This window comes from Ovis canadensis, chromosome 3, assembly GCF_042477335.2.
Source record: "Ovis canadensis isolate MfBH-ARS-UI-01 breed Bighorn chromosome 3, ARS-UI_OviCan_v2, whole genome shotgun sequence".
NCBI classification, from domain to species: Eukaryota; Metazoa; Chordata; class Mammalia; order Artiodactyla; family Bovidae; genus Ovis; species Ovis canadensis.
The window spans coordinates 4,231,524-4,250,946 of NC_091247.1; the positions used below are offsets into that span (position 1 = coordinate 4,231,524).

General features: G+C 44.4%; 1 protein-coding gene across 3 annotated transcripts in view; it reads left to right on the forward strand.

Annotated features, from left to right (window-relative positions):
- The first annotated feature begins 35 nt into the window (after window positions 1-35).
- Window positions 36-19,423, forward strand: part of DDX31 (DEAD-box helicase 31) — a 73,059-nt gene continuing 53,671 nt past the window's right edge. For all 3 annotated transcript variants that reach the window (XR_011255431.1, XM_069582103.1, XM_069582102.1), the window contains exons 1-11: window positions 36-566; window positions 5,086-5,342; window positions 5,450-5,525; window positions 6,505-6,548; window positions 7,846-7,916; window positions 8,784-8,848; window positions 15,244-15,288; window positions 16,585-16,626; window positions 17,425-17,489; window positions 19,010-19,129; window positions 19,257-19,363. Coding sequence is in view for 2 of the 3 variants with exons in the window: in XM_069582103.1 (XP_069438204.1) it covers window positions 471-566; window positions 5,086-5,342; window positions 5,450-5,525; window positions 6,505-6,548; window positions 7,846-7,916; window positions 8,784-8,848; window positions 15,244-15,288; window positions 16,585-16,626; window positions 17,425-17,489; window positions 19,010-19,129; window positions 19,257-19,363 (988 nt within the window). In the remaining variant the exon portion in view is untranslated. The remainder of the gene's footprint in view (window positions 567-5,085; window positions 5,343-5,449; window positions 5,526-6,504; window positions 6,549-7,845; window positions 7,917-8,783; window positions 8,849-15,243; window positions 15,289-16,584; window positions 16,627-17,424; window positions 17,490-19,009; window positions 19,130-19,256; window positions 19,364-19,423) is intronic.

A 19,423-nucleotide genomic window follows, 5' to 3' on the forward strand; every position in this document is an offset into this window, starting at 1 on the left:
AAAAAAATAAATTAAAAAAAAAAAAATCTAACCTTGTAGTGGGGCCGGATCGCGGGTGGGCAAGGGTCAGGGAGTCCCCCCGACCTCCACCCCCGGCGCTGACAACTAAAGTGCTGAGGAGAGTCAAAGGAGGAGGCGTTGGTTCGACGGGACACGCCTCTCCTCTTTCCTGAGAGGAATTTCAAAAGAACGTCAAGAGCAATAACTCTGGGGTTCGGTGTGACTTGGCATCCCCCCACCCCCGGCACAGGCCGCGCCACGAGGGACGGCCCTGTGGCCCGGGGCGCCGCTGATCCGGCCGCTAGTGGCGCGGGCCCCTTCGTGAGGGGGGCGGGGGACCCCAGAAAGCGCGCGCGGGCGCGCAGGACTCGGCGGGACAGCTACAGCGGGGTCCTCGCGCGCGTCCCACGTGGGGTCTCGCGGCGCCTCGCTCCGGGTTTCGCGAGATCCGGACGCGCCTCTCTGTCGACATGGCAGCCGCCAGCGGAGTCCTTCCTCAGGTCCCCGAGCCCCGGCCCGCCGTCTTCAGAACCTTCTCCAAACCCCGCCCGGCCCACGCGAGGCGGGTGAGTTCTGATCCGGTTTTCTGGATGCGTTCGCTCCCGGGGGGAGGCGGGGGGGGAGGTGGGGCCTCGGTGCGCAGGGAAGCTGCCGTCCAGGCCTTCTCCGTCGGGACTCGAATTAATTCCGCGGAGTTGAGGTGGGGAAAAGTCAGACATCGGGCAGCTCCCGGAGGAGTCGCTGAGCCGCGAGTGTCTTAAGAGCCGACCACGGCCCGCAAAGACGCGCTCGGAGCGGGAGCGGGAGCGGGAGCGGGAGCGGGAGCGGGAGCGCAGCGGGCGGAGGCGGGCGGAGCTGGCTGGGGGCCGCTTGTTAGTTGAAGGCGGGGATGAGAGTCTTGTTACCCGAAGTTAGAAACGGACTGTCGGGGCGTTGAGTCCCTTAGCAGCCCCATCTTCTAATCTTCTCTCAGCCACTCTTATGGGTCAGTTTGTTTCGGGAATGAGGACTGGAGGCTAGAAATTTCTTTGAAGAATGTTCGAAACCGAGGTATACATCGACGCGCCATGAAGGGGTGGAAGGGCGGGGAAGAAAAATACAACTCATCAATGTAATATCTTCGTTAGAGAGACAAAGATGCCTGAAATTTAGCCCAAACCAGAGCAGAAAATTGGTTTTTAGGATGGCTGACTTAGTTCCTAGCTAAGAGGAGGACTGTGGGACGGAAAATCTGTTGAAAAATCGTGTTGCCTTAAATAACCAGGAAGGATACAGTTTGCTGCCAAGGAAAGTGCGCGTATGTGTGTGTTTTCTCGAAAAAGCATCATTTAATGCCGTTGAAAAATTATTTGTCAAAGTTCGGTTCAGTTCCTTTCAACTAGTGTAGTGCCGCTGAAGTTCCTTGAATTTACATCAGTTCATAGCAGCTGTCTGGGTTATTGTCTAGACTTTTTTCGTGGTAATCAAGTTTAGGGTTTAGAGGCTTGTGAGTAAAAACTTTTCGGCTGGGCCACGTTGTGGCTTCATCTATTCTGAAGGGGGAGGGAAGTACAAAAGAGCCAGTTGGGCACAGGGGCTTTTGGAATAGGACAGACCTGGGATTAGATGCCAGCGTTGCAACATGCTGGCTCTGTGACCTTGAAGAAAGTACTTCACCTCCCTGATCCTCACTTTTCCTACCTATAATATGGGAACAGTAATTTCGACTTCGTATAAGGTTATAAATCATATTGACTCCATTTTGGGTGATAGAATTGCTCCATCAGGTCACTAAGGTGCTTATACCAAGTACATGCACGACATAGAAAATACTTGCTAAAAGTTCATTGAGTGGGTTGAATAAGTAAACGTAAGATATCTGGTTTTATGATTGCTTGAACCACTGTATCAAAAGGATATTGTTAAACAGCTATCTGTCTGTGTTGGCCTTGTCTGCATATATGTTGTGTTTTGAATGAGAATTCTGTGTATGCTGACCAAATTTGCCTGAACTTGGCATGAGTAGCTAATTTAACTGTACTTGGAAAGACCTTGACAGCTTAAATTATGCTCTAACACTACATGGAATGTTTTTCCTTAAAAAAAAAAAGAAAAGAAAAAAAATATATACAGATTTATTGTAGGGAATTTGGAAAGTAGATTTTTTTTTTTTTTTAAAGCCCACAATTGCCACACTCAGAGATAACTCTGGGTAACATTGTGATGTATGTCCTTCTAGAAAAGAAGCAGAGCAAACTAGGGATCAAACTGCACATGATGTTTTCTAACCAAACAGGATACAGTTTCTAAATGGTATTGCAGCATTACTCTTAGAAACTAGGCTGTGGAATTAATGCTTGGGCAAAGCCTTGATCCCTCAGTGATGCGGGTTCAGGTCACCCCCCATCGCCACCTCAGTGTTGTTACCTTAAGATGGGGCAATACCAGTACTGTATGGCCCAGTGACATCACTCATGTAAGTACTTAGCGTACTGGCTGGTGCATAGTAACTACTTAATATGCTTATTAATATCAAAGACTGTTAGGCCTGGATGGGCCCTGGAGGTTGTCTGCCATATCCCCTTATTAGGCAGGTGGGGGAGCGGACACAAGGACTTGCATATTTTTAAAGAGATCCAGGTATATCTTTTCTCCTCTGTGCTCAGCTGCCACCCCATGAAGCGTTTCTGTACCTTTGCCTCCCTCCCCCTCGCCGTGGGCCACGGTAGTCTTCTTGTTTTGTGCCCTTAGAACGCTTTGTCCACATCTGTTCCGTAGTACAAATACAGGTTTGGTTTGCAGTCTTACACTTTTGTCTCGTCCACTTGTCTCTGACTTCTTCACGGGCTTGTCAGATCTTTGTACCTTTAGAACCAAGCTACTTGGCAGTTACTAAGTGGTCAGTTTTTTGTAATGAATATGTTGTGGATGCTGGGGGCAAGGGGACTGACAAGTAGAACAGTGTCCAGAGTACAGAAAAGGATCATTCCGTGATGTGTTGTTCATTCAGCCACAAGTATTTATTGAGCACTTACTTTGTGCCAAACACGGTCCTGTGCAGGGGATGCAGTGCTATCCAGCACAGGCTTGTCCATTTATAACAATCTAATGGGAAAGACAGACATCACACAGCGAATGACATCCTGTATTTACTGTTGCACTGAGTGCTACAAAGGAGAAGCGTGCCAGAAGAGCCAAGGAGTTTGATAGGTGGAGGCAGGAAGTCTAGAAAGGCTCCTCTGAGGATGTAGCAGGTGAGCCTGGATTTGAGGAATGAGTACAAGAGGGTGGGTTGGGGACTTGGGTTTGGGAGTAGCATGTGCAAAGGCCCTGAGGAGAGAAGGAGTTCGGGACATCCTCAGAATTTAAGGAAGACCAGGATGGCAGAGAGTAAAGCTGAGGCTGGTGAGCTGGACAAAGGCAGATTCTTCATAGCTCAGGTCACACATTCTGGATTTTAGCCTGAGCGCAGTGGAAAGCCCTCCTGATACTGTGTTTAACTCGAAACACTTAGAAAGACGTTGACATGGAAATAAAGAATGACCGGGGTGATAGGGGGTCTAAAGTTTGTGTCGTGTTTGGAATATTTGGTGCAAAGAAGGAGAAAAAAAATGGAATTCTATGGTGAACAGGAGTGTTGTGTATAAGAGTTGGTGCCAAGAACAAACTGCAGACGAGGACTTGGATCTTCCAGGAAACAGATTTTGCCTGAATGTCAGAAAGAACTTCCTGACCCCTGGAATTTGGTTGGGAACAGAATGGGCTGCCTCGTGGGGGTGGAGAACAGTAGGAGGAGGTGCAGGCAGGAGCTGCAGGGCTGCCTGGCAGGGCTCCTGCGATGGGAGGTCCACGCATGCGCAGCGGGAGAGGCCTTTAGGCCTTTTTGTGCTTCAGGAGCCTGTGATTCTATAAACCAAGCAAGATCTGCACATTTCATCCCATCTTGCAAATGAGACCTGATTCTTGACTTCATTTCTTTTTCAGTCTGAATATTAAGGATTTTGTAAAAATAAATTTGTGACATTTGTAAAATGAAGCAGATTATCAATACTAAATGTTAATACCAATGCTAAATATTAATACCAAATATTTGAAGTTATATATATTGAATTAGCTACCCTTAGGGTTGCCAGGAACAGAGAACTGTTGTTAATGCCGGGTTAGTCAGAAGCTGACAGTCACAGTTAAAGCACACAGAAGTCCTGATCTCAAGCCAGGAGGAAGATGGCATGTTCCAAGAGAAACCAGAACTCCAGAATAGTGAGCCCCAGCTACTCAGGGGATGTTTGTATATTCATGTGTAATGTAAATTGGACGAGAAGGTCAAGGAAAATAGAGGAATTGGATATTCTTCTCCTAGGGGAAGTTTGGACGTCATGCATTTAACAACATTCGTGTTATGGAAATAAGAAGCAACAGGCAAGAAAATATCTCATGTTGTTTCCCATAATCGGTGATCAGATGGGGAATGGAAAGGCGAGAAGTGTTGGAAATAATTGCAATGGAGGTGATGGATGGAGCAGAATTCTCATTTGGAATGGAAGCTGGGAGGAGGAATCGTCTCCAAACCCCCTGAATCTGGGGGAGCAGCATGAGGGCAGAGAATGACAGCCATCCAAGCGCTCAGGCTAGGCGGTAATGAAGGTTTCCGCTTCCTGGGCACGTGCAGTAAGCGATGGGCTTTGTTGGTAGAGAGGCAAGATTCATCGCTCCCCTTCCCCGTGCTTGCCGTATAAATGGATTCCTAGGGATTTGGATCACCTTAGCTGCACATTTCACTAGGTGGGTCCTCCCTTCCCTGCAAACAGACTCCAGTTGTTAACATTCAGCCTGAAAAATGTCTCTCTCTTGGTGGTCTTGGTGGAAGTAGAGGTTAAGATGATTGGTAAGGTCTGGTAGATGTATCAGCTGAGATTTGTGGGGGTTTTTTTAAAAAAGGGCCGAATTAAAGAATCTGATTGCATACCCTAAACTTGCTTGACATATGGGGAGTAATGATCTCTGCAGGGAGAGATGCAATTCTGTGGGCAGTCAGGCTTCACTCTGAGGTCTGTCTTCATGGACTGACGCATCTCTTGTCGCTCTTTCCTTTTGGGAACAACGCAGCAAGCAGCAGCCACCAAAAGAAAATGCCAGGCATCCAGCGAGGCTCCCCCAGCGAAACGGAGGAGCAAAGCCTCTTTTCTCCCGGCCAAGAAAACTGCCGCGAAAGAAACTCGCAGGACCCTGAAGGGGAAGGCACAGAGGACGTTTTCTCCCAAGAAGCCCTCAGCCGGCGCGAGGGACGGAGACCAGGAGCAGAAGCCGGGCGCCAAGACTTCATCGCTGTTCAAAAACAACCCTGAGATCCCGGAACTCCCCAGGTATGGCCAGGGGCTGACGCCCTGCGGGAACGAAAGGGATTAAGTGTCTTCTGCCCTTTTCTTTGTCTCTTGGAACTGATGGCCTGCATCTTATTCGTTATTTGCAGACCTGTAGTAGAGCAGGTGCAAGAGAAGGTGTTCACTTCAGATGCTTTTCAAGCCCTGGATCTCCACCCACATCTCGTAAGTATCCCTCCTTGTTTTCTGGGTGTCTCGATTTTGAGGGTCTGTTTGTTCATTCAGAATGTCTGTGAAGTGACAGTTCTAGGAAGAAAAAAAAAATCAAAGAAGGGTTATATCTGCTCCAGGTACCCAGCTAAACTGAGATTGATAAGATGCTTTTCCAGGACAGTTCACGTGAGCTTAGGAATCTGTTCACTGTCCTCACCCCTACCCCAGCCCAGCCCCCTTTTTTGTTTTTTGCTCACCTAACTCACGTTAGGGCTGGGACTCCACTTGCTTGACTTGAAGACCACCTCATATTACTGGATCAGTACGCATCAAGACTGTTTTGGGTGGCCAGTGTCACAGTGACCCTAGGAGAGGGGGATGAATTGTTGTCTTGCTATTAAGGGAGTTATAAGAACTGAAGGAAGAAGGGTCTTTTAGAACATGGACACTTAAGAAACCCAGACAGCCATGAGTGAGTGTTCCAGGCGTGTTTACGAGTAAGGCGAGAAAAGTACATCCACTTCTGGGAAGTCCAGCTTTTCTTGGCTCAGACGGTCATGGCTTCACCTGCTGCTGCTTCTGGGCAGGTTACCTTTGCTCGAATTCTCAGCACAGAGTGCAGCAGCTTTCCGCGTCTGGGTACTGTGCGCGCTGGGAGATGGGACCTCTGTGTCTCAGGGGCTGCCCCGCGTGTTGTAGGATGTTTGGCAGGTCCTGTGCTTACCCACTGCCAGGAGCATCCCTGCCCCCCAGTTGTAACAACCAGCAGTTTCTCCAGATGTTGCCACACGTCCTAGGCAAGCTGGCGGGGAAGCAGTGTGCAGAACCACCCCTAGTTGAGAACCATTGGTTTGGAGGAACTTGATTGGATTGTGATGATCAGTTTTTACCCCAGTATTTTCCCCTTCTTTGCATCCTTATTTGCATTAAATGTATTTATACCAAAAAAATTATATAAAGTATTTAATTTATTTTTTGTCATTTCTCTTAGATTTCCACGATAAATACAGTCTTAAAAATGTCTAGTATGACCAGGTAAGAGTTCTGGGTCACTTGATTTTCTCAGGATTTAAGTGGGTATAAGCAAATAAAATCTGAATTGTCCCTGGAGGACAGCAAACTCATGTCTTGGCTTAGAGAGCAATGCCAGGTTATTAACCCCTGAGGGCTTGGTAACCACTCGGCTTCCCCATGCAGTACGTGGGACTGGGTCTCCATCCCTGCCACCCTCAACTCTAAACTCTTAAGAGGTCTCTCGTCCAGAGGTGGTCTGCGTGGGATGCCACTGTGGTCTGTGCTGCCTGAAAATAATTTGTCTAAAATACAAAATTTATCTTGTCATTTCTTAGTAGTAAGAAGTAGAGTCAGCTACAAGATAGGAGTAAATACTTGGTTGGATGTAATGGGATGCTGAAAAAAGATTTTAAATGGTAGTGACAACTGGAAAATGGAAATGGAGTAGTGGGAGGGAGAGGTCTGGAGCAAAAATGACCCCCACCCCCCACCCCCCCACCGGCCTTGAGTATGTGTGCTCATGCACGTTTTCATGTCGCCCGTCACTTGGAACTGTTAGTAAAAGCATCAAAGAAAAAATGAGCCCCTTTGTTACTGATTTGTTCAGTTTTAGCAATCAAATGTGGTTTCCATATTCTTTCAGTTTTTTTTTAATTTTCTTGAAATAGAATTCGTTTATAATGTCTTAATTTCTGCTGTTACAGCAGAGTGATTCAATTATATATATGTATATTCTTTTTCATGTTCTTTTCCGTTGTAGTTTATCACAGGACATTAGTTCCCTATACTATGCAGTAAGACCTTGTCATTTTAGTTGTTTGTTTTTGAATACACACCTGGACACACATCTTACCGTGTCTGTGGCAGTCATATTTGGTTTTCTAGAGAATGGGCAGCAATTCCTGGCTGTCTGCGGGGCTCACAAGTCTCCCTTTCTCTATTCTGCTTGGGAATCTTTCCATAACGTCTTATTGCTTCGTATTCCCTGGTTCAGAAGATAATGTGATATGCTTTGTAGTGGCTCCAGCTTGTCATCATGCTGGTCACATTTTTCTTTTTAATTAGTGTAGCATACCAGCCAATCTCTGGGCTGCCTCAACTTTTTCAGCCCCAAAAGTTCCAAAAATTTAACTAGGGTTTTGCCCTTCTAACCATCAAGGGTTTCTCAGCCCTTCCCATGACTGTTCAGGTGACCTCCAAGGTGACATAGAGCCTGGGGCAGTTGCATTCTGTGGATCTTGTGTCTCTGCCTGTAAACCTGGGCAGGTAGTAAGTACATCATAGATAAGCATGTGCTCTTTCTTTCGGGCGGCCCAAGCGTTCAGAAGCAGAGCATCCCCGTGTTGCTGGAAGGCAGAGATGCCCTCGTGCGATCCCAGACGGGCTCAGGTCAGTCATCACTTGGTTTCTGCCCTTCCTCCACAGTCATGTGGTGAGCTGTCTGTTGATGATGGTGGCTGCTTTGTTTGGTGGGGGGAGGGGCGCCCGTGCTTGCTTCTGATCAGAGCCTTGAAAGGAGGGGGATGATCACTAGGACCACGATCAGGAATGATCAGAAGGGAGTCAGGTTCCACGGTCATTTCTCAGCGCTCTGGCTAGAGCTGTCCATCTTTACTCCAGTGGCAATGAATTTTTTTTTCTGGTGTTAAAGCACTCTTCCCGTGAACACGCACTGATCAGATGCCAGTTGTTGTGCTCAATCACGGAACACTGGTTTTGTTCCAAAACAGTCTGGAAGGGCTTTTCTGACCTTTTGTGCCTGTAAGAGCAGGTCAGCTGTCCTTTCCGCCCCCGCTCAGCCACTGTCCAGGTGGGCGGAAGCCCAAGGGTTTTGCCATCCATGGTTTCTCCTTGGTTTCTGGAGGCGGGCTCTGGGCTTCCAACTGGCTCCTGACTGTGAAAGCACCACCGAGGACACTTCTGCCTTCAGAAGCTCCTTTGAGAGGTTGAGGGTGACCCTGGGGAGGGGAGCTTCTCTAGTTCCTAGGAACATTCACTGAACTGAGCTTCTGTGAGATTTGGGGAGCGTGTCATTGTCTTCTTTGTTAGACGTTAAAGGAGCGAAGCTGCAGGCTTATTAGAAGCGCTGCATTCACAGAGCAGAGCTGTGACAGACAGGTGCCTTCCGTTTTCCCCTGAATGTGAGTGCACTTTTCCTATCCCCAGACTTCAGAGCGGTGCCAGTTTCCTTTACTATCTTTGGTTTTCTGACGTCCTCAGGCTCTGGTTTTAATTCCTCTTGTCTTCTTTTAAAAGGTAAAACTCTTGCCTATTGCATCCCTATGGTCCAGTCTCTTCAAGCAATGCAATCCAAAATACAGGTGAGTAGGAAGGCTGTCTTTCTGGGAGTTTCCTGGCGGTCCAATGGTTAGGACTTGGAGTTTCACTGCCAGGGCCCTGGGTTCAGTCCCTAGTTGGAGAACAAATGTCCTACAAGCTGCTCGACAAGGCCAAGAAACAAAAGAAAGTGCATTTTTTCTGTTATTGTTCATGGTGCATATGAAACCATCAAACTGAACCAAAGCAGTAAAATCTTTTCACTTAGCTTTGTTTTCCTATCTCTGTTGAATTCATTTACTATATAAGTGTGTTGCATCTAAAGATTGTGCCCAGAGTGGGAGATAGAATAAAAAGTAGAACAAATAATAGACAACTGTAACAGTCATTCTAGCAGGTCTACGAGGGAACATTTGTAAGATGCCACCTCTGTGTCAGACATGGTGCTGTATGCTTTGCTCAGGTTATCTTCTTGGCTTGCTAACTGCCCTAATCGCACTGAATTGGAAGGAATTACTGTTACCTCAATTTGACAAAAAAACAAGGAGACTTGAAGTTAAATACCATTCTAAGGCCATGCGGGGAGTGAGCCTGAAGTTGGGCCTCCACCTCCATTCTCTTTGGCTCCAGAGGCCAAGCTCTTCTTACCAGAAAAGGTTAGCATTGTATTAAAAACAGGGATTTGGCATGAATGGTAGAAGGGCAAAGAAGCACTCCGTTAGTGAGTGTGACAGTTGGGCCGCCTTATGTTTCATATTTTCTTGGACCTCTCTTTAATTGTGAAAGAGGGGCCCACTTAGCACCTGGGCCAGAGGGGCCAGAACTAGGTTCCTTGGCATGGATCCTGAGGAGGCCGCAGGAGTGCCGTGTTCCATGGGCATCAGGATCATCTCAGAACCCAACTTGGAATCTCACGAGTACACCCTGGTTATTCTGAGTTGAGAGGAAACGGTGAGAATAGAAATAGGAAGTGGAGTAGTTCACAGGCAGATGAGAAGAGCTGGTTGGTCACTTTTTTCCTTGGTTTGGGCACGCAGAATTGGATGTGTGTTGAGCCTTCCTGTTATTGCAGTGACAAAATAAATAGTGATAATGTTGGGTTCCTGTCCACAGTCTAAAACAAAGACCCTGAGTCCAAACTGACACAAATGAATTATTGGCTAAACAGACGGGACAAGGGGAAGCCCTTCCTTACAGTAGAATTCCGGTGAATTCGTATAGGACATCATCATATAGCAAGCAGTGATACTGCTTCAGGCAGGAGTCACCAGAGATGCGAGAGTGAGTGGATTAAAGTGTGATGAAAATGGGATATTTACACACTCAAGTTATCTTTCCAGGAAATAGAGGAAACAGTGGTAGCCTTATAGTGGGGGGCCTGGCTGTCACCACCTCGGCCACGTGGTCACGGGGGACCTCACCAGTGCTGGGTTGTGTTGACCTCACAGGTCTCCTGCTAGGGGTATGAAGGATAAAATTGTACTTCCCTGGTTTTCTTTCATGTATATATTTTTTTCTTTTTAATTTTCCTTTATTTTTGCTGTTTGTTTGTTTGTTTTTGGTTGTGCTGGGTCTCCATTGTTACACAGGCTGTTCTCTGGTTGCGGCAGGTGGGGCTGCTCTCTAGGTGTAGTGTGAGGCTTCCGTGGTTGCAGCTCCCAGGCTCTGAGCACAGGCTCAGTAGTCGCGGTGTGTGGGCTTAGTTGCTCCGTGGCATGTAGGATCTTCCAGGGTCAGGGACTGAGCCTGTGTCTCCTGCATTGGCAGCTGGATTCTTTACCACTGAGCCACAAAGGAAGTCCTTCTCTGGTTTTCTTGCCAAAAATGCACAATTCTAATTTGATCACAAACATCAAATAAAGCCAAGTCAAAAGACATTCTACACAGCAACTGCCAAGTACTCTTCAAAAGTATTAAGGTCACAGAAGACAAAGATACACTAAAGCTCTACCCGAGAGTAAAGGAGATGAAAAATACATGACAGCTGAGTGCTGTGTGCGGCCCTGAATTGGATCTGAGTCTGGAAAAAGGCGTGTTAGAAAACCAGGTAACAAAATTTGAATAAGGTCTTTGGATTAACTGATAATATTGATTCAGTGTTAATTTCCAGTGTATCAGGTTGGCCCAAATGTTTGTTCAGATTTTTCCATAAGATCTTAACACAATGATTTTGAGAATCAATGTCATATAAGGAAGCTGGGAGGAGGGGATAAGGGAGTTCTTTGAACTATTTGTGTAGTTTTGTGTAAGCCCGAAATTATTTCAGAATGAACATGTTCAAATTTATTTAAACTTTATTTAGATGATTTTAAGTCAATAAAACAAATCCTACACAATCATTCAAGTGACAGAACCTTATGTAGTTATTGGAAGTGATGTTTTCTTCAGTTCCTCTTTGTGAACTTGATAGGCATTCTTGCTGTGTTAACAAAGGGAGGTTACACAGCAGTGTGTATAATGAGAGTCCAGTTTCATAACTGATGGTGGCGGATGTGCACGTACGTATGTGCGTGCACACTCAGATGAGAAAGACACTTTTCAAACTAATACTGGGTTTCTCTGAGGTGGATGAGTGAGAATTCTGTTTCCTGTGGACGACTGGTGTTTCCTTCCACTGGGTACTTCAGAGTGCTGGGATTCATACAAGGGCTTTCACATTGTACCTGGTACAGGTTAGAGAAGAAATATGAATTCTTAGGTCAGTGTGGTAAAGTCTCAGCCCTTTATAGATACTCCAGGAGAACGTCTGTAGACAGTGGAGGGTTTTTTCCTTCTTGGAAAGTTGCAGGGTTTGGGCGTATATCTGAGTTGGCGTGGGTCCCACAGTTCCAGCGCAGCTGACTCATTTCCTGGACCTGTGAACTAAGGACAGCAGAGATGTAATTGTGTTCCTAGAGCGGACAACGTGGTGGGGCTCTGCTCAGAACCTGGGTCTGAGTGAGACGTTGAGCGCATCATTCCATCCCTGTATGCCCCAGGGGGAGTCACGGGGAGCCTGTGTCCTGGGGTTGCCAGGATTAAGGAAGGTGTTGCACCAGGAGAGTGGAGCCCTGCTTCCCCGATCCTGGCAACAGTACGTGCCCGCTCAGTGTCCTTGTCGTCAGCAACGTGGACTTGTATGAAGGGCAGTGTCCTGAATTGCTTATATTCAGAGCATTAACCAGCCGTGTATGTCATTGCTTTTATTTACTCAAGTGTTTTTTAAATATCAATAACAGCTCATTCTATTAAAGATGGAAGTATTCTGTAGAAACGGTTTTCCAAGCCCAAATTTATTTCAAGTAACATTCAATATAGGCCCTTGTGGTTCAATGTAAACGGATCCGGCCTCTTAAAAACCCGTCTGGAGGGAGCATCGAATTCAAGGCACCCAGCAGAGTCGTCAATTACTGTAGTGATAGGACGAGAATGGACCAATTTTCTGTGTTTCCACGCTTTCAGCTCCTTGGGCTCTCTTTTTTTTTTTTAACATCCCATCCATCCTTCCTCACTCCCTTCTGCCTTGCGCGGAACTGATTGTTCTTTCTTCTTCTCTGTGTAGTAACACCTTTTGAAATGTCAGAATCTCTAACGCTGTGGTGTTGATACCGTTGTACTAACATGTTTACTGTTCCCCGCCCGGGCTTCAGTGCCGTCTTGCAAAGATGTTGAGTACAGACACTCCTAGTTTGAATTCCAAATCTTTTTCTCCTTATGGGTAAATATTTCCTATGCAAAACATGAAAACCATCCTTGTAATTTGATTTGCCACTAAATCTGTGCTTAGCTTCTACACTAATGTGTTTTTTTTTTTTTCCCAAGATTTTTTTTTTTTATGTGGACCATTTTTTTAAAGCCTTTATTGAATTTGGTGCAATATTGCTTCTGTTTTCTCTCTTGATTCTTTGGCTGCGAGGCATGTGGGGTCTTAGTTCCCTGACCAGGGATCGAACCCACACCCCCTGCATTGGAAGGTGAAGTCCTAGCCACTGGACCACCAGGGAAGTTCCCTAACAGAGTTTTGGTTCCTCCCATGTCCCAGCACTTTGGAGACGCAGGGCACCACTGGACTCTTTTCAGATTACTTTGTTTTCTTCTATCATTGTTACTGTTATTTATGGATATAATGTATAGAAAGTGAAAGTGAAGTCGCTCAGGCATGTCCGACTCTTTGCGACCCCGTGGACTATAGCCAGCCAGGCTCCTCTGTCCATGGGATTCTCCAGGCAAGAGTACTGGAGTGGGTTGCCATTTCCTTCTCCAGGGGATCTTCCCGACCCAGGGATTGAACCCGGGTCTCCTGCATTGCAGGCAGACGCTTTATCCTCTGAGCCACCAGGGAAGCCCATGGTAAAAAAAATCTCTTGAAGAGTACCAGAGAACATGCAGTGATCAGTGAGTCGTTCTACTGCCCCTTGGCCCAAATGGCACAGCTCTTAGGATAGTGTGGTCCTTAGCAGCAGCTTCTTGTTTATCCTGCCAGGGATATTCTTTGAGTGTAAAGTAAGTCTGAGTATGCATAGTTCCCCCCACTTTGGCTGAAGTTTTTGTTTGTTTGATACAGAAATGGTTGCTTGCTCTGCATGATTTTGCCTTGCTTTTTTTCACTTAATATGTTTTGGGGATGGTTTCTTATCATTACTGTGTTGACCTGCTTTTTTTTTTATGGCCTTCTAGTATTCCACTATATGTTTGTACCATAAATTATTGAGTCATTCCCTCATTGATGGAATTCATGTTGTATTCAACATTTTGCTACAAAGCAATTAAACAACTTCTTTACACACACTTATGAATCTTTTTGAGAAATTCTTATAAATGGAATTTGTATTTTTATTTGGTAGATAATGCCAAAATTGATCTTAAAAGGAGTTATACCAATTTTCATTCCCACCAACAGTGTACAAGAGTTTCTGTGTCCCTATGCCTTTATCAACACTGTCAGCTGTTTTATTTTTGCTCATTGATGGGAAAAATATTGTGTCATAGTTTTAATTTGAATTTCTCTTGGGAGTAAAGTTGAGCATCTTTTCACATGTTTAAAAGTCATATTTTGAGTTATTATTTCCATAAATTAACTGTTATGCCCTTCTCCATTTTTCTGTTTGAGTTGATGTGTTTTTTATTTTTATTTTTAGTTGAATTACAAACATTTATAAACTAATAAATGGTCCTTTCTCTTATGTATGGCATATTTTTCCCCATGTTATATGATTCAATTTTGTTTAGGTATTACTTTTTCATTGTGAAATTTTAAATTTTTTGTGTAATAAAATTCTTCATGTTTGATAGTTTCTGAGTTTTATGTCATCTATAAAAAGGCCAGCTTAACTCCAACTTTATTTTTCTAGCTTAGTTTTAAAAGGGCATTTAAATTGTTCATCTTTTCATTGCTGATATAAATTGCCTCTTACTGTATTTCCTGACTTTTTATATGTATTTGATTTAATTCTGGACTGTATTTGCTATTATAATCTCTTATGTGCTAGCATCAATTTTTAAAAAACTACTACAGATTTAAGTTGTTTTAACGCTTGATGTTCAGAAATATCTTGATTATTCCTGCACATTTGTTTTTCCATGTGAACTTTGAAATCAGCTTATCTGGTTATGTATATTATTTTTATATGCATGTATATGTATATTTGTGACATTTTATATATGCATAAATATGCATGTTCATGACATTTTTATTAGAATTGTATTACATTTATGGATTGATTTAGGGAGATTGGCTTATTAATAATATTGAGTCTTCTTATCCAAGAATCATTTATTTAAATTTTATCTTATGTTCCTCAGAGGTATTTAACATTTTTTTATTGTATTTTTGTGAAGTGTAGTTTTTATGTTGAGTTTTTTTTTTTTGCTATTCCCAAACATGGTTCCATCTAACTTTCTGCATTGGAAGGTTATTGATTTTTATATATTAATTTTATATTCAGCTAGTTGACGGAGTTGTCTTTCTGTAATAGATTTTCAAGTGATTTCTTAAGCTTTTTTTTTTTCTTTAGGATAAAATATCATCTGCTAATAATGACAACTTTACCTCCTACTTTCCAGATTCATGCATATTTCTTTGTCTGATTGCATGGGTCAGGACTTCTAGATCATTGTTCCATGATAATGGGCTTCCCTGGAGGCTCAGACTATATAGAATCCCAGGGAGACCTGGGTTCGACCCCTGGGTTGGGGAGATCCCCTGGAGGAGAAAATGGCATCCCACTCCGGTACTCTTGCCTGGAGAATCCCATGGACAGGGGAGCCTGGCGGGCTCCAGTCCACGGGGTCACAGAGAGTCAGACACACTGAGCGACTGAGCCCAGGCACAGTGGACCGTCTTGTCACTTTGTTTAAGAAGACTGCTCCTGATGTTTACAAGTGGCTACCCTTAGTATCTCCAGATTCCTATGACCTGTGTTCATTCAACTCATGGCATTTCTTTCCTTCTGTTCAACAGCGTGGTGATGGCCCCTACGCTCTGATACTAGTGCCAACAAGAGAGGTAAGCAGTCCCACTTTCGGGATGTGTGCTGATCACAAGTTCTTTCAGCAATATCATTGAATAAGGTTCAAGTGTTTTAACTATTTTTCTCCCTACTGCACCAATCACCGCACTCTTTTCCTTTGCCAGGGAACCATCCTCTGGTTCCTGACAAGAAGAAAAATTTGAGTAGTCTTAGAAACCAGAAGTTTTTGGTTTTGGAGAAGTGTGTTTCTATTATCTAAAAACTAATGACATTATAGATTTCTTTTAAGAGGAATTAGAATAATTGCATTTTTGTACATTTTTTTTCTTTTACAACTTAATTAAAAATTAAAAGCAGTTGACCCTAAAAATGAACCTTTTTTTTTTTTTTTACTTGTTTTCTGAAAGTTAAGCTTTTTGATATTTTTCTTCTTTCTTGGTGGAAATCTCTTCTATCCAGTTTATTTTATTTGCCTGTGGAGGCAATTGCAGATCAGGATGTGTGTTTCCTATATCAAATGCCAATCACTTCCTTGCAGAGAACAGATCTCGGCGACGGAGGTTTCAGCCCAGCCTTTTGTATATCCTGCAGTGCCCTGTCTCAGCTCCATCCAGTGAAGGAGCAGGCATGGAGCTATTTAAATTTTTACAGCAGCAACCTTGCCTCTTCCCTGGGATGCTTCATGAATACTAAACACATGGAAACTGTGTATCTTCCTTGGATAAAGGGATTACGTAGAGGCTTTGTTGATGGTTGTTAATGGCTGTAACCTACGTTTATTTTCTCTTTCTCTGATTTCCACTGGGCTTGTTGGTTTCTGTGTTATTTCTGCCCCCCTTAATAAACTTGGGAAATGATCATCTCTGTCTTTAGCTGCTGCTCTGCCCCAACATTAGGAAATAGTCATGTCACCTCTACAGCAGCGACCCCAAGGCTAGCCTGTTGCGTCACCATACCCCTTCACACATACTACGTTCTCTCTTTCCAGAGGGAGCCAGATTCAGGTCACCTCTGCTTCATTTTCTTCCATCTTTATGCACCATAGACGGTACCTGTCTGCACGGTACTCTGGGAATTTGAGCCAGCAGAGGGAGCCCAGGACACTGTGTTTGCGTCTGTCCAAGAAATAGACTCTCCAGACTGACAGGTTTCAGCATCGGCCTGAGAACAAGATGTATTTCCCAAGGAGATCCTGTGCATAGGACTTTTTAAATCCTGGCTTGAGGTCCTAGGTTGCATCCTTATCACTTCACACTGTCTAAATTTTAAAAATTAAATGAAAAGGAAGGGCGGGATCTTGCTCATCATTTCTCACTTTTTCATGTTTACAGCTGGCTCTGCAAAGCTTTGATACTGTCCAGAAACTGCTTAAGGTAAGGCAAGCCACGAGTTCAGCTTTGTCTTTTTTTCCTGACTTTTTGAGGAAAGAGATCCCACAGTCTTTTTTTTATTTTCAAAGAGCTAGGAATCACTCCAGTGTCCCTCCATTCCCTGGTTGTCTCTGCTCTCCCCAGGTACAGTTTGTAGGTTTTTGTTGATCTAAACCTATGAATCACTGATCTCTGGCTTAGCGAGTTTACTAATGTTTCCTGGTACTTCCATTCCTATAATCTATTCATCGTCGTCACTAGCAAGCAACGTACAGAGCTTCACAGGTACAACCTTAAGGTGATCCAGTGAAAGCAACTTAACAGGCTGCAAGCAGGGTTTGTTTCAGAATGAAGAGAGAGAGAGCTTCCAAGTCAAAGCCTGCCAGCCCACCAAATTATAATGAGAATTGATCTCTCCTTTTCTTTCATCATGGGTGGCAATGAGGAAGCATTGTATTTGGGTTTGATCTTAACCAAAAAGGAAAAAATAAAAAATGGCAGTAGACTCACTGAAACGTTTTTTCAGTTCAGGCTCTATGGGGAAAGGCAGAGAAGCTCCTTGAATCATTTAAAAAGCTCATATTCCTCTCTCGCAGTGTCAGAAGCTAGTTGAATAGTTGTAATTTAAGTTAGTGCTGGTAACCACTGGCCTGGCAATGCCTTGGAACTGTGTCTGCACAGTATTGCCTCCTGCCCTGAGAAGCTCTCCCTCCCAACTTCCGGAAGGAGCAGGAATTTGCAGTTAGGCTCTGTTCTGTAAACGGGGCTTCACATTGATTATGGTCTGATGTCTTTCTGTAGCCGTTTACCTGGATTGTGCCTGGAGTGTTAATGGGAGGAGAGAAGAGAAAATCAGAAAAGGCCAGGTAGGGAGAGTTTTGTTTGTTGTTAATTCCTCTTTCAATCTGCCCTGTCTTCCTCTTCTCTAAGACTTTGGCCCTTCTCAGTCTGGGGAGAGCCTTGTCCCAGACGGTGGTTCCTAGTCCCAGGATGTACAGACAGCTCGAGTCCCCTTGAGGGATCGTTCTAAACAGTGCTATTTGTTTTAAATATTGATGAGCCTACCAGTGGCTCCCTTTTGATGTGATCAGTGACAGCTCCTTACTTTCTTAACTCGCACCCTCAACCCCTCCCATCCCCCCAATATCCATGGTCCCCCTTGCTAAGGATACATCACCTTAGACTCCCTTTTGTGACATTGGGAGTTTGGGAATTTGTTGTTTGATTTTACAAAAACAAGATTATAAACCTACATGATTCTTTACATCTTGCTTTTTATACCCAAATACATTTATTTGTAATGCTGTGTTAGAATTGGTCATGGGTGTCAGTAGAAAATTGTTGCAAAAAGTACATCCCAAATTGTCTGCATTCTCTTGAAGACGTTTTTATTTTATTGTAGCCTCATGCTTAGTAGTTATGTCCAGCCCTGTGTGTAATGTGTAACCAAGGAGCAGATACTAAACGTGAAATCTTCAAATATTGGCTAGGATGAGATTCCACTCCACTGTAAATAACAGCAACGGTGCCACAAATGATATGGAAGTTTTTTTTTCTTTTTCTTTCACATTTAAGAAGCTGGCTGGCATGGTGCATGCACCAGCATGAGCATCCCTGGCTCATTCTGTGTTTTCTGTGCCATTAAGTGAGGCTTTTGTTTTCAATCTTTCCTCATAGTGTTAGGTAGTTGTTGGAGCTCCAACCATTATATCTAGCTTCCTGTCATACCTCCTTCTTCTAAAGGTACTGAAAGGATTTGCATCTTTCCTTTTTCCACATATCTTATTGCTAGAACATAGCCATGCGTCCACTTAATGACAAGGGCAGCTGGACAATGTACTCACCTGAAGACTGTAAACTTTTATTACCGCGGGCTGATGGGATAAAGGACATCTGGGAAGTAAGAAGTTAAATTTGTTCTGCCTAGTCTATGGGGCAAGGTGGGGTACATTGCCTGGAAGTTACAACAAGGATTCAGTGTAAGAAACCTTCCAGCCATTAGAGCACATTGACATGGGATGACTCATTCATGTAAAGGGATTCCCTGGCACAAGCGAGGTGACAATCTGGAATGTTCTAGAAAGCATCTGTGGATCAGATAAAGGGCATTGGGTTATATAGTAAAGATTCGTTTGAGACTTAACGGTTTTACGATTTTAATAGAATTTCAGCACTTGCAATTATTTTCTGCAAGAAAGGGAAACTACAGGGAAAAGCTAAAACCTAAATGTATCTTTGTATCTCTCTGTTGTCGGGTTTACCATGACTCAGACTGGAGCACCGTGGCTCTGGCCAGGAAACTGTCTTCCTTAACCCTTTCGCTGTGTCTTCCATTGATGCGGCTCTGTCAGATTTACTTTCTGTTGTGATGTATACTTTTAAACAGGCTCCGAAAAGGAATAAATATCCTTATCTCCACTCCTGGGCGCCTGGTGGATCATATAAAATCCACCAAGAGCATCCATTTCCGTCAGATCCGTTGGCTCATTCTGGATGAAGCAGACAGGTGAGCCCTTCCGGGAAGCATGAGAGGTGAAGGGAAAGGGCTGTTGCTGGGTCTTCACTGAAACTTCTGGAGCCCTGTAGCATTCCATGTATTCATGGAGATTAAAACTCCTTCCTTGAAACCACAGAATCTTGGATTTGGGTTTTGAAAAGGACCTCACGGTGATCCTCAACGCTGTGAATGCTGAGTGCCAGGAACGACAGAACGTCTTGCTGTCGGCAACGCTCACGGAAGGTGAGTTGAAAAGAGACTCTTTGTTCTCAGTGAAGAGGAGGGGCTAGACATGAGCTGCCC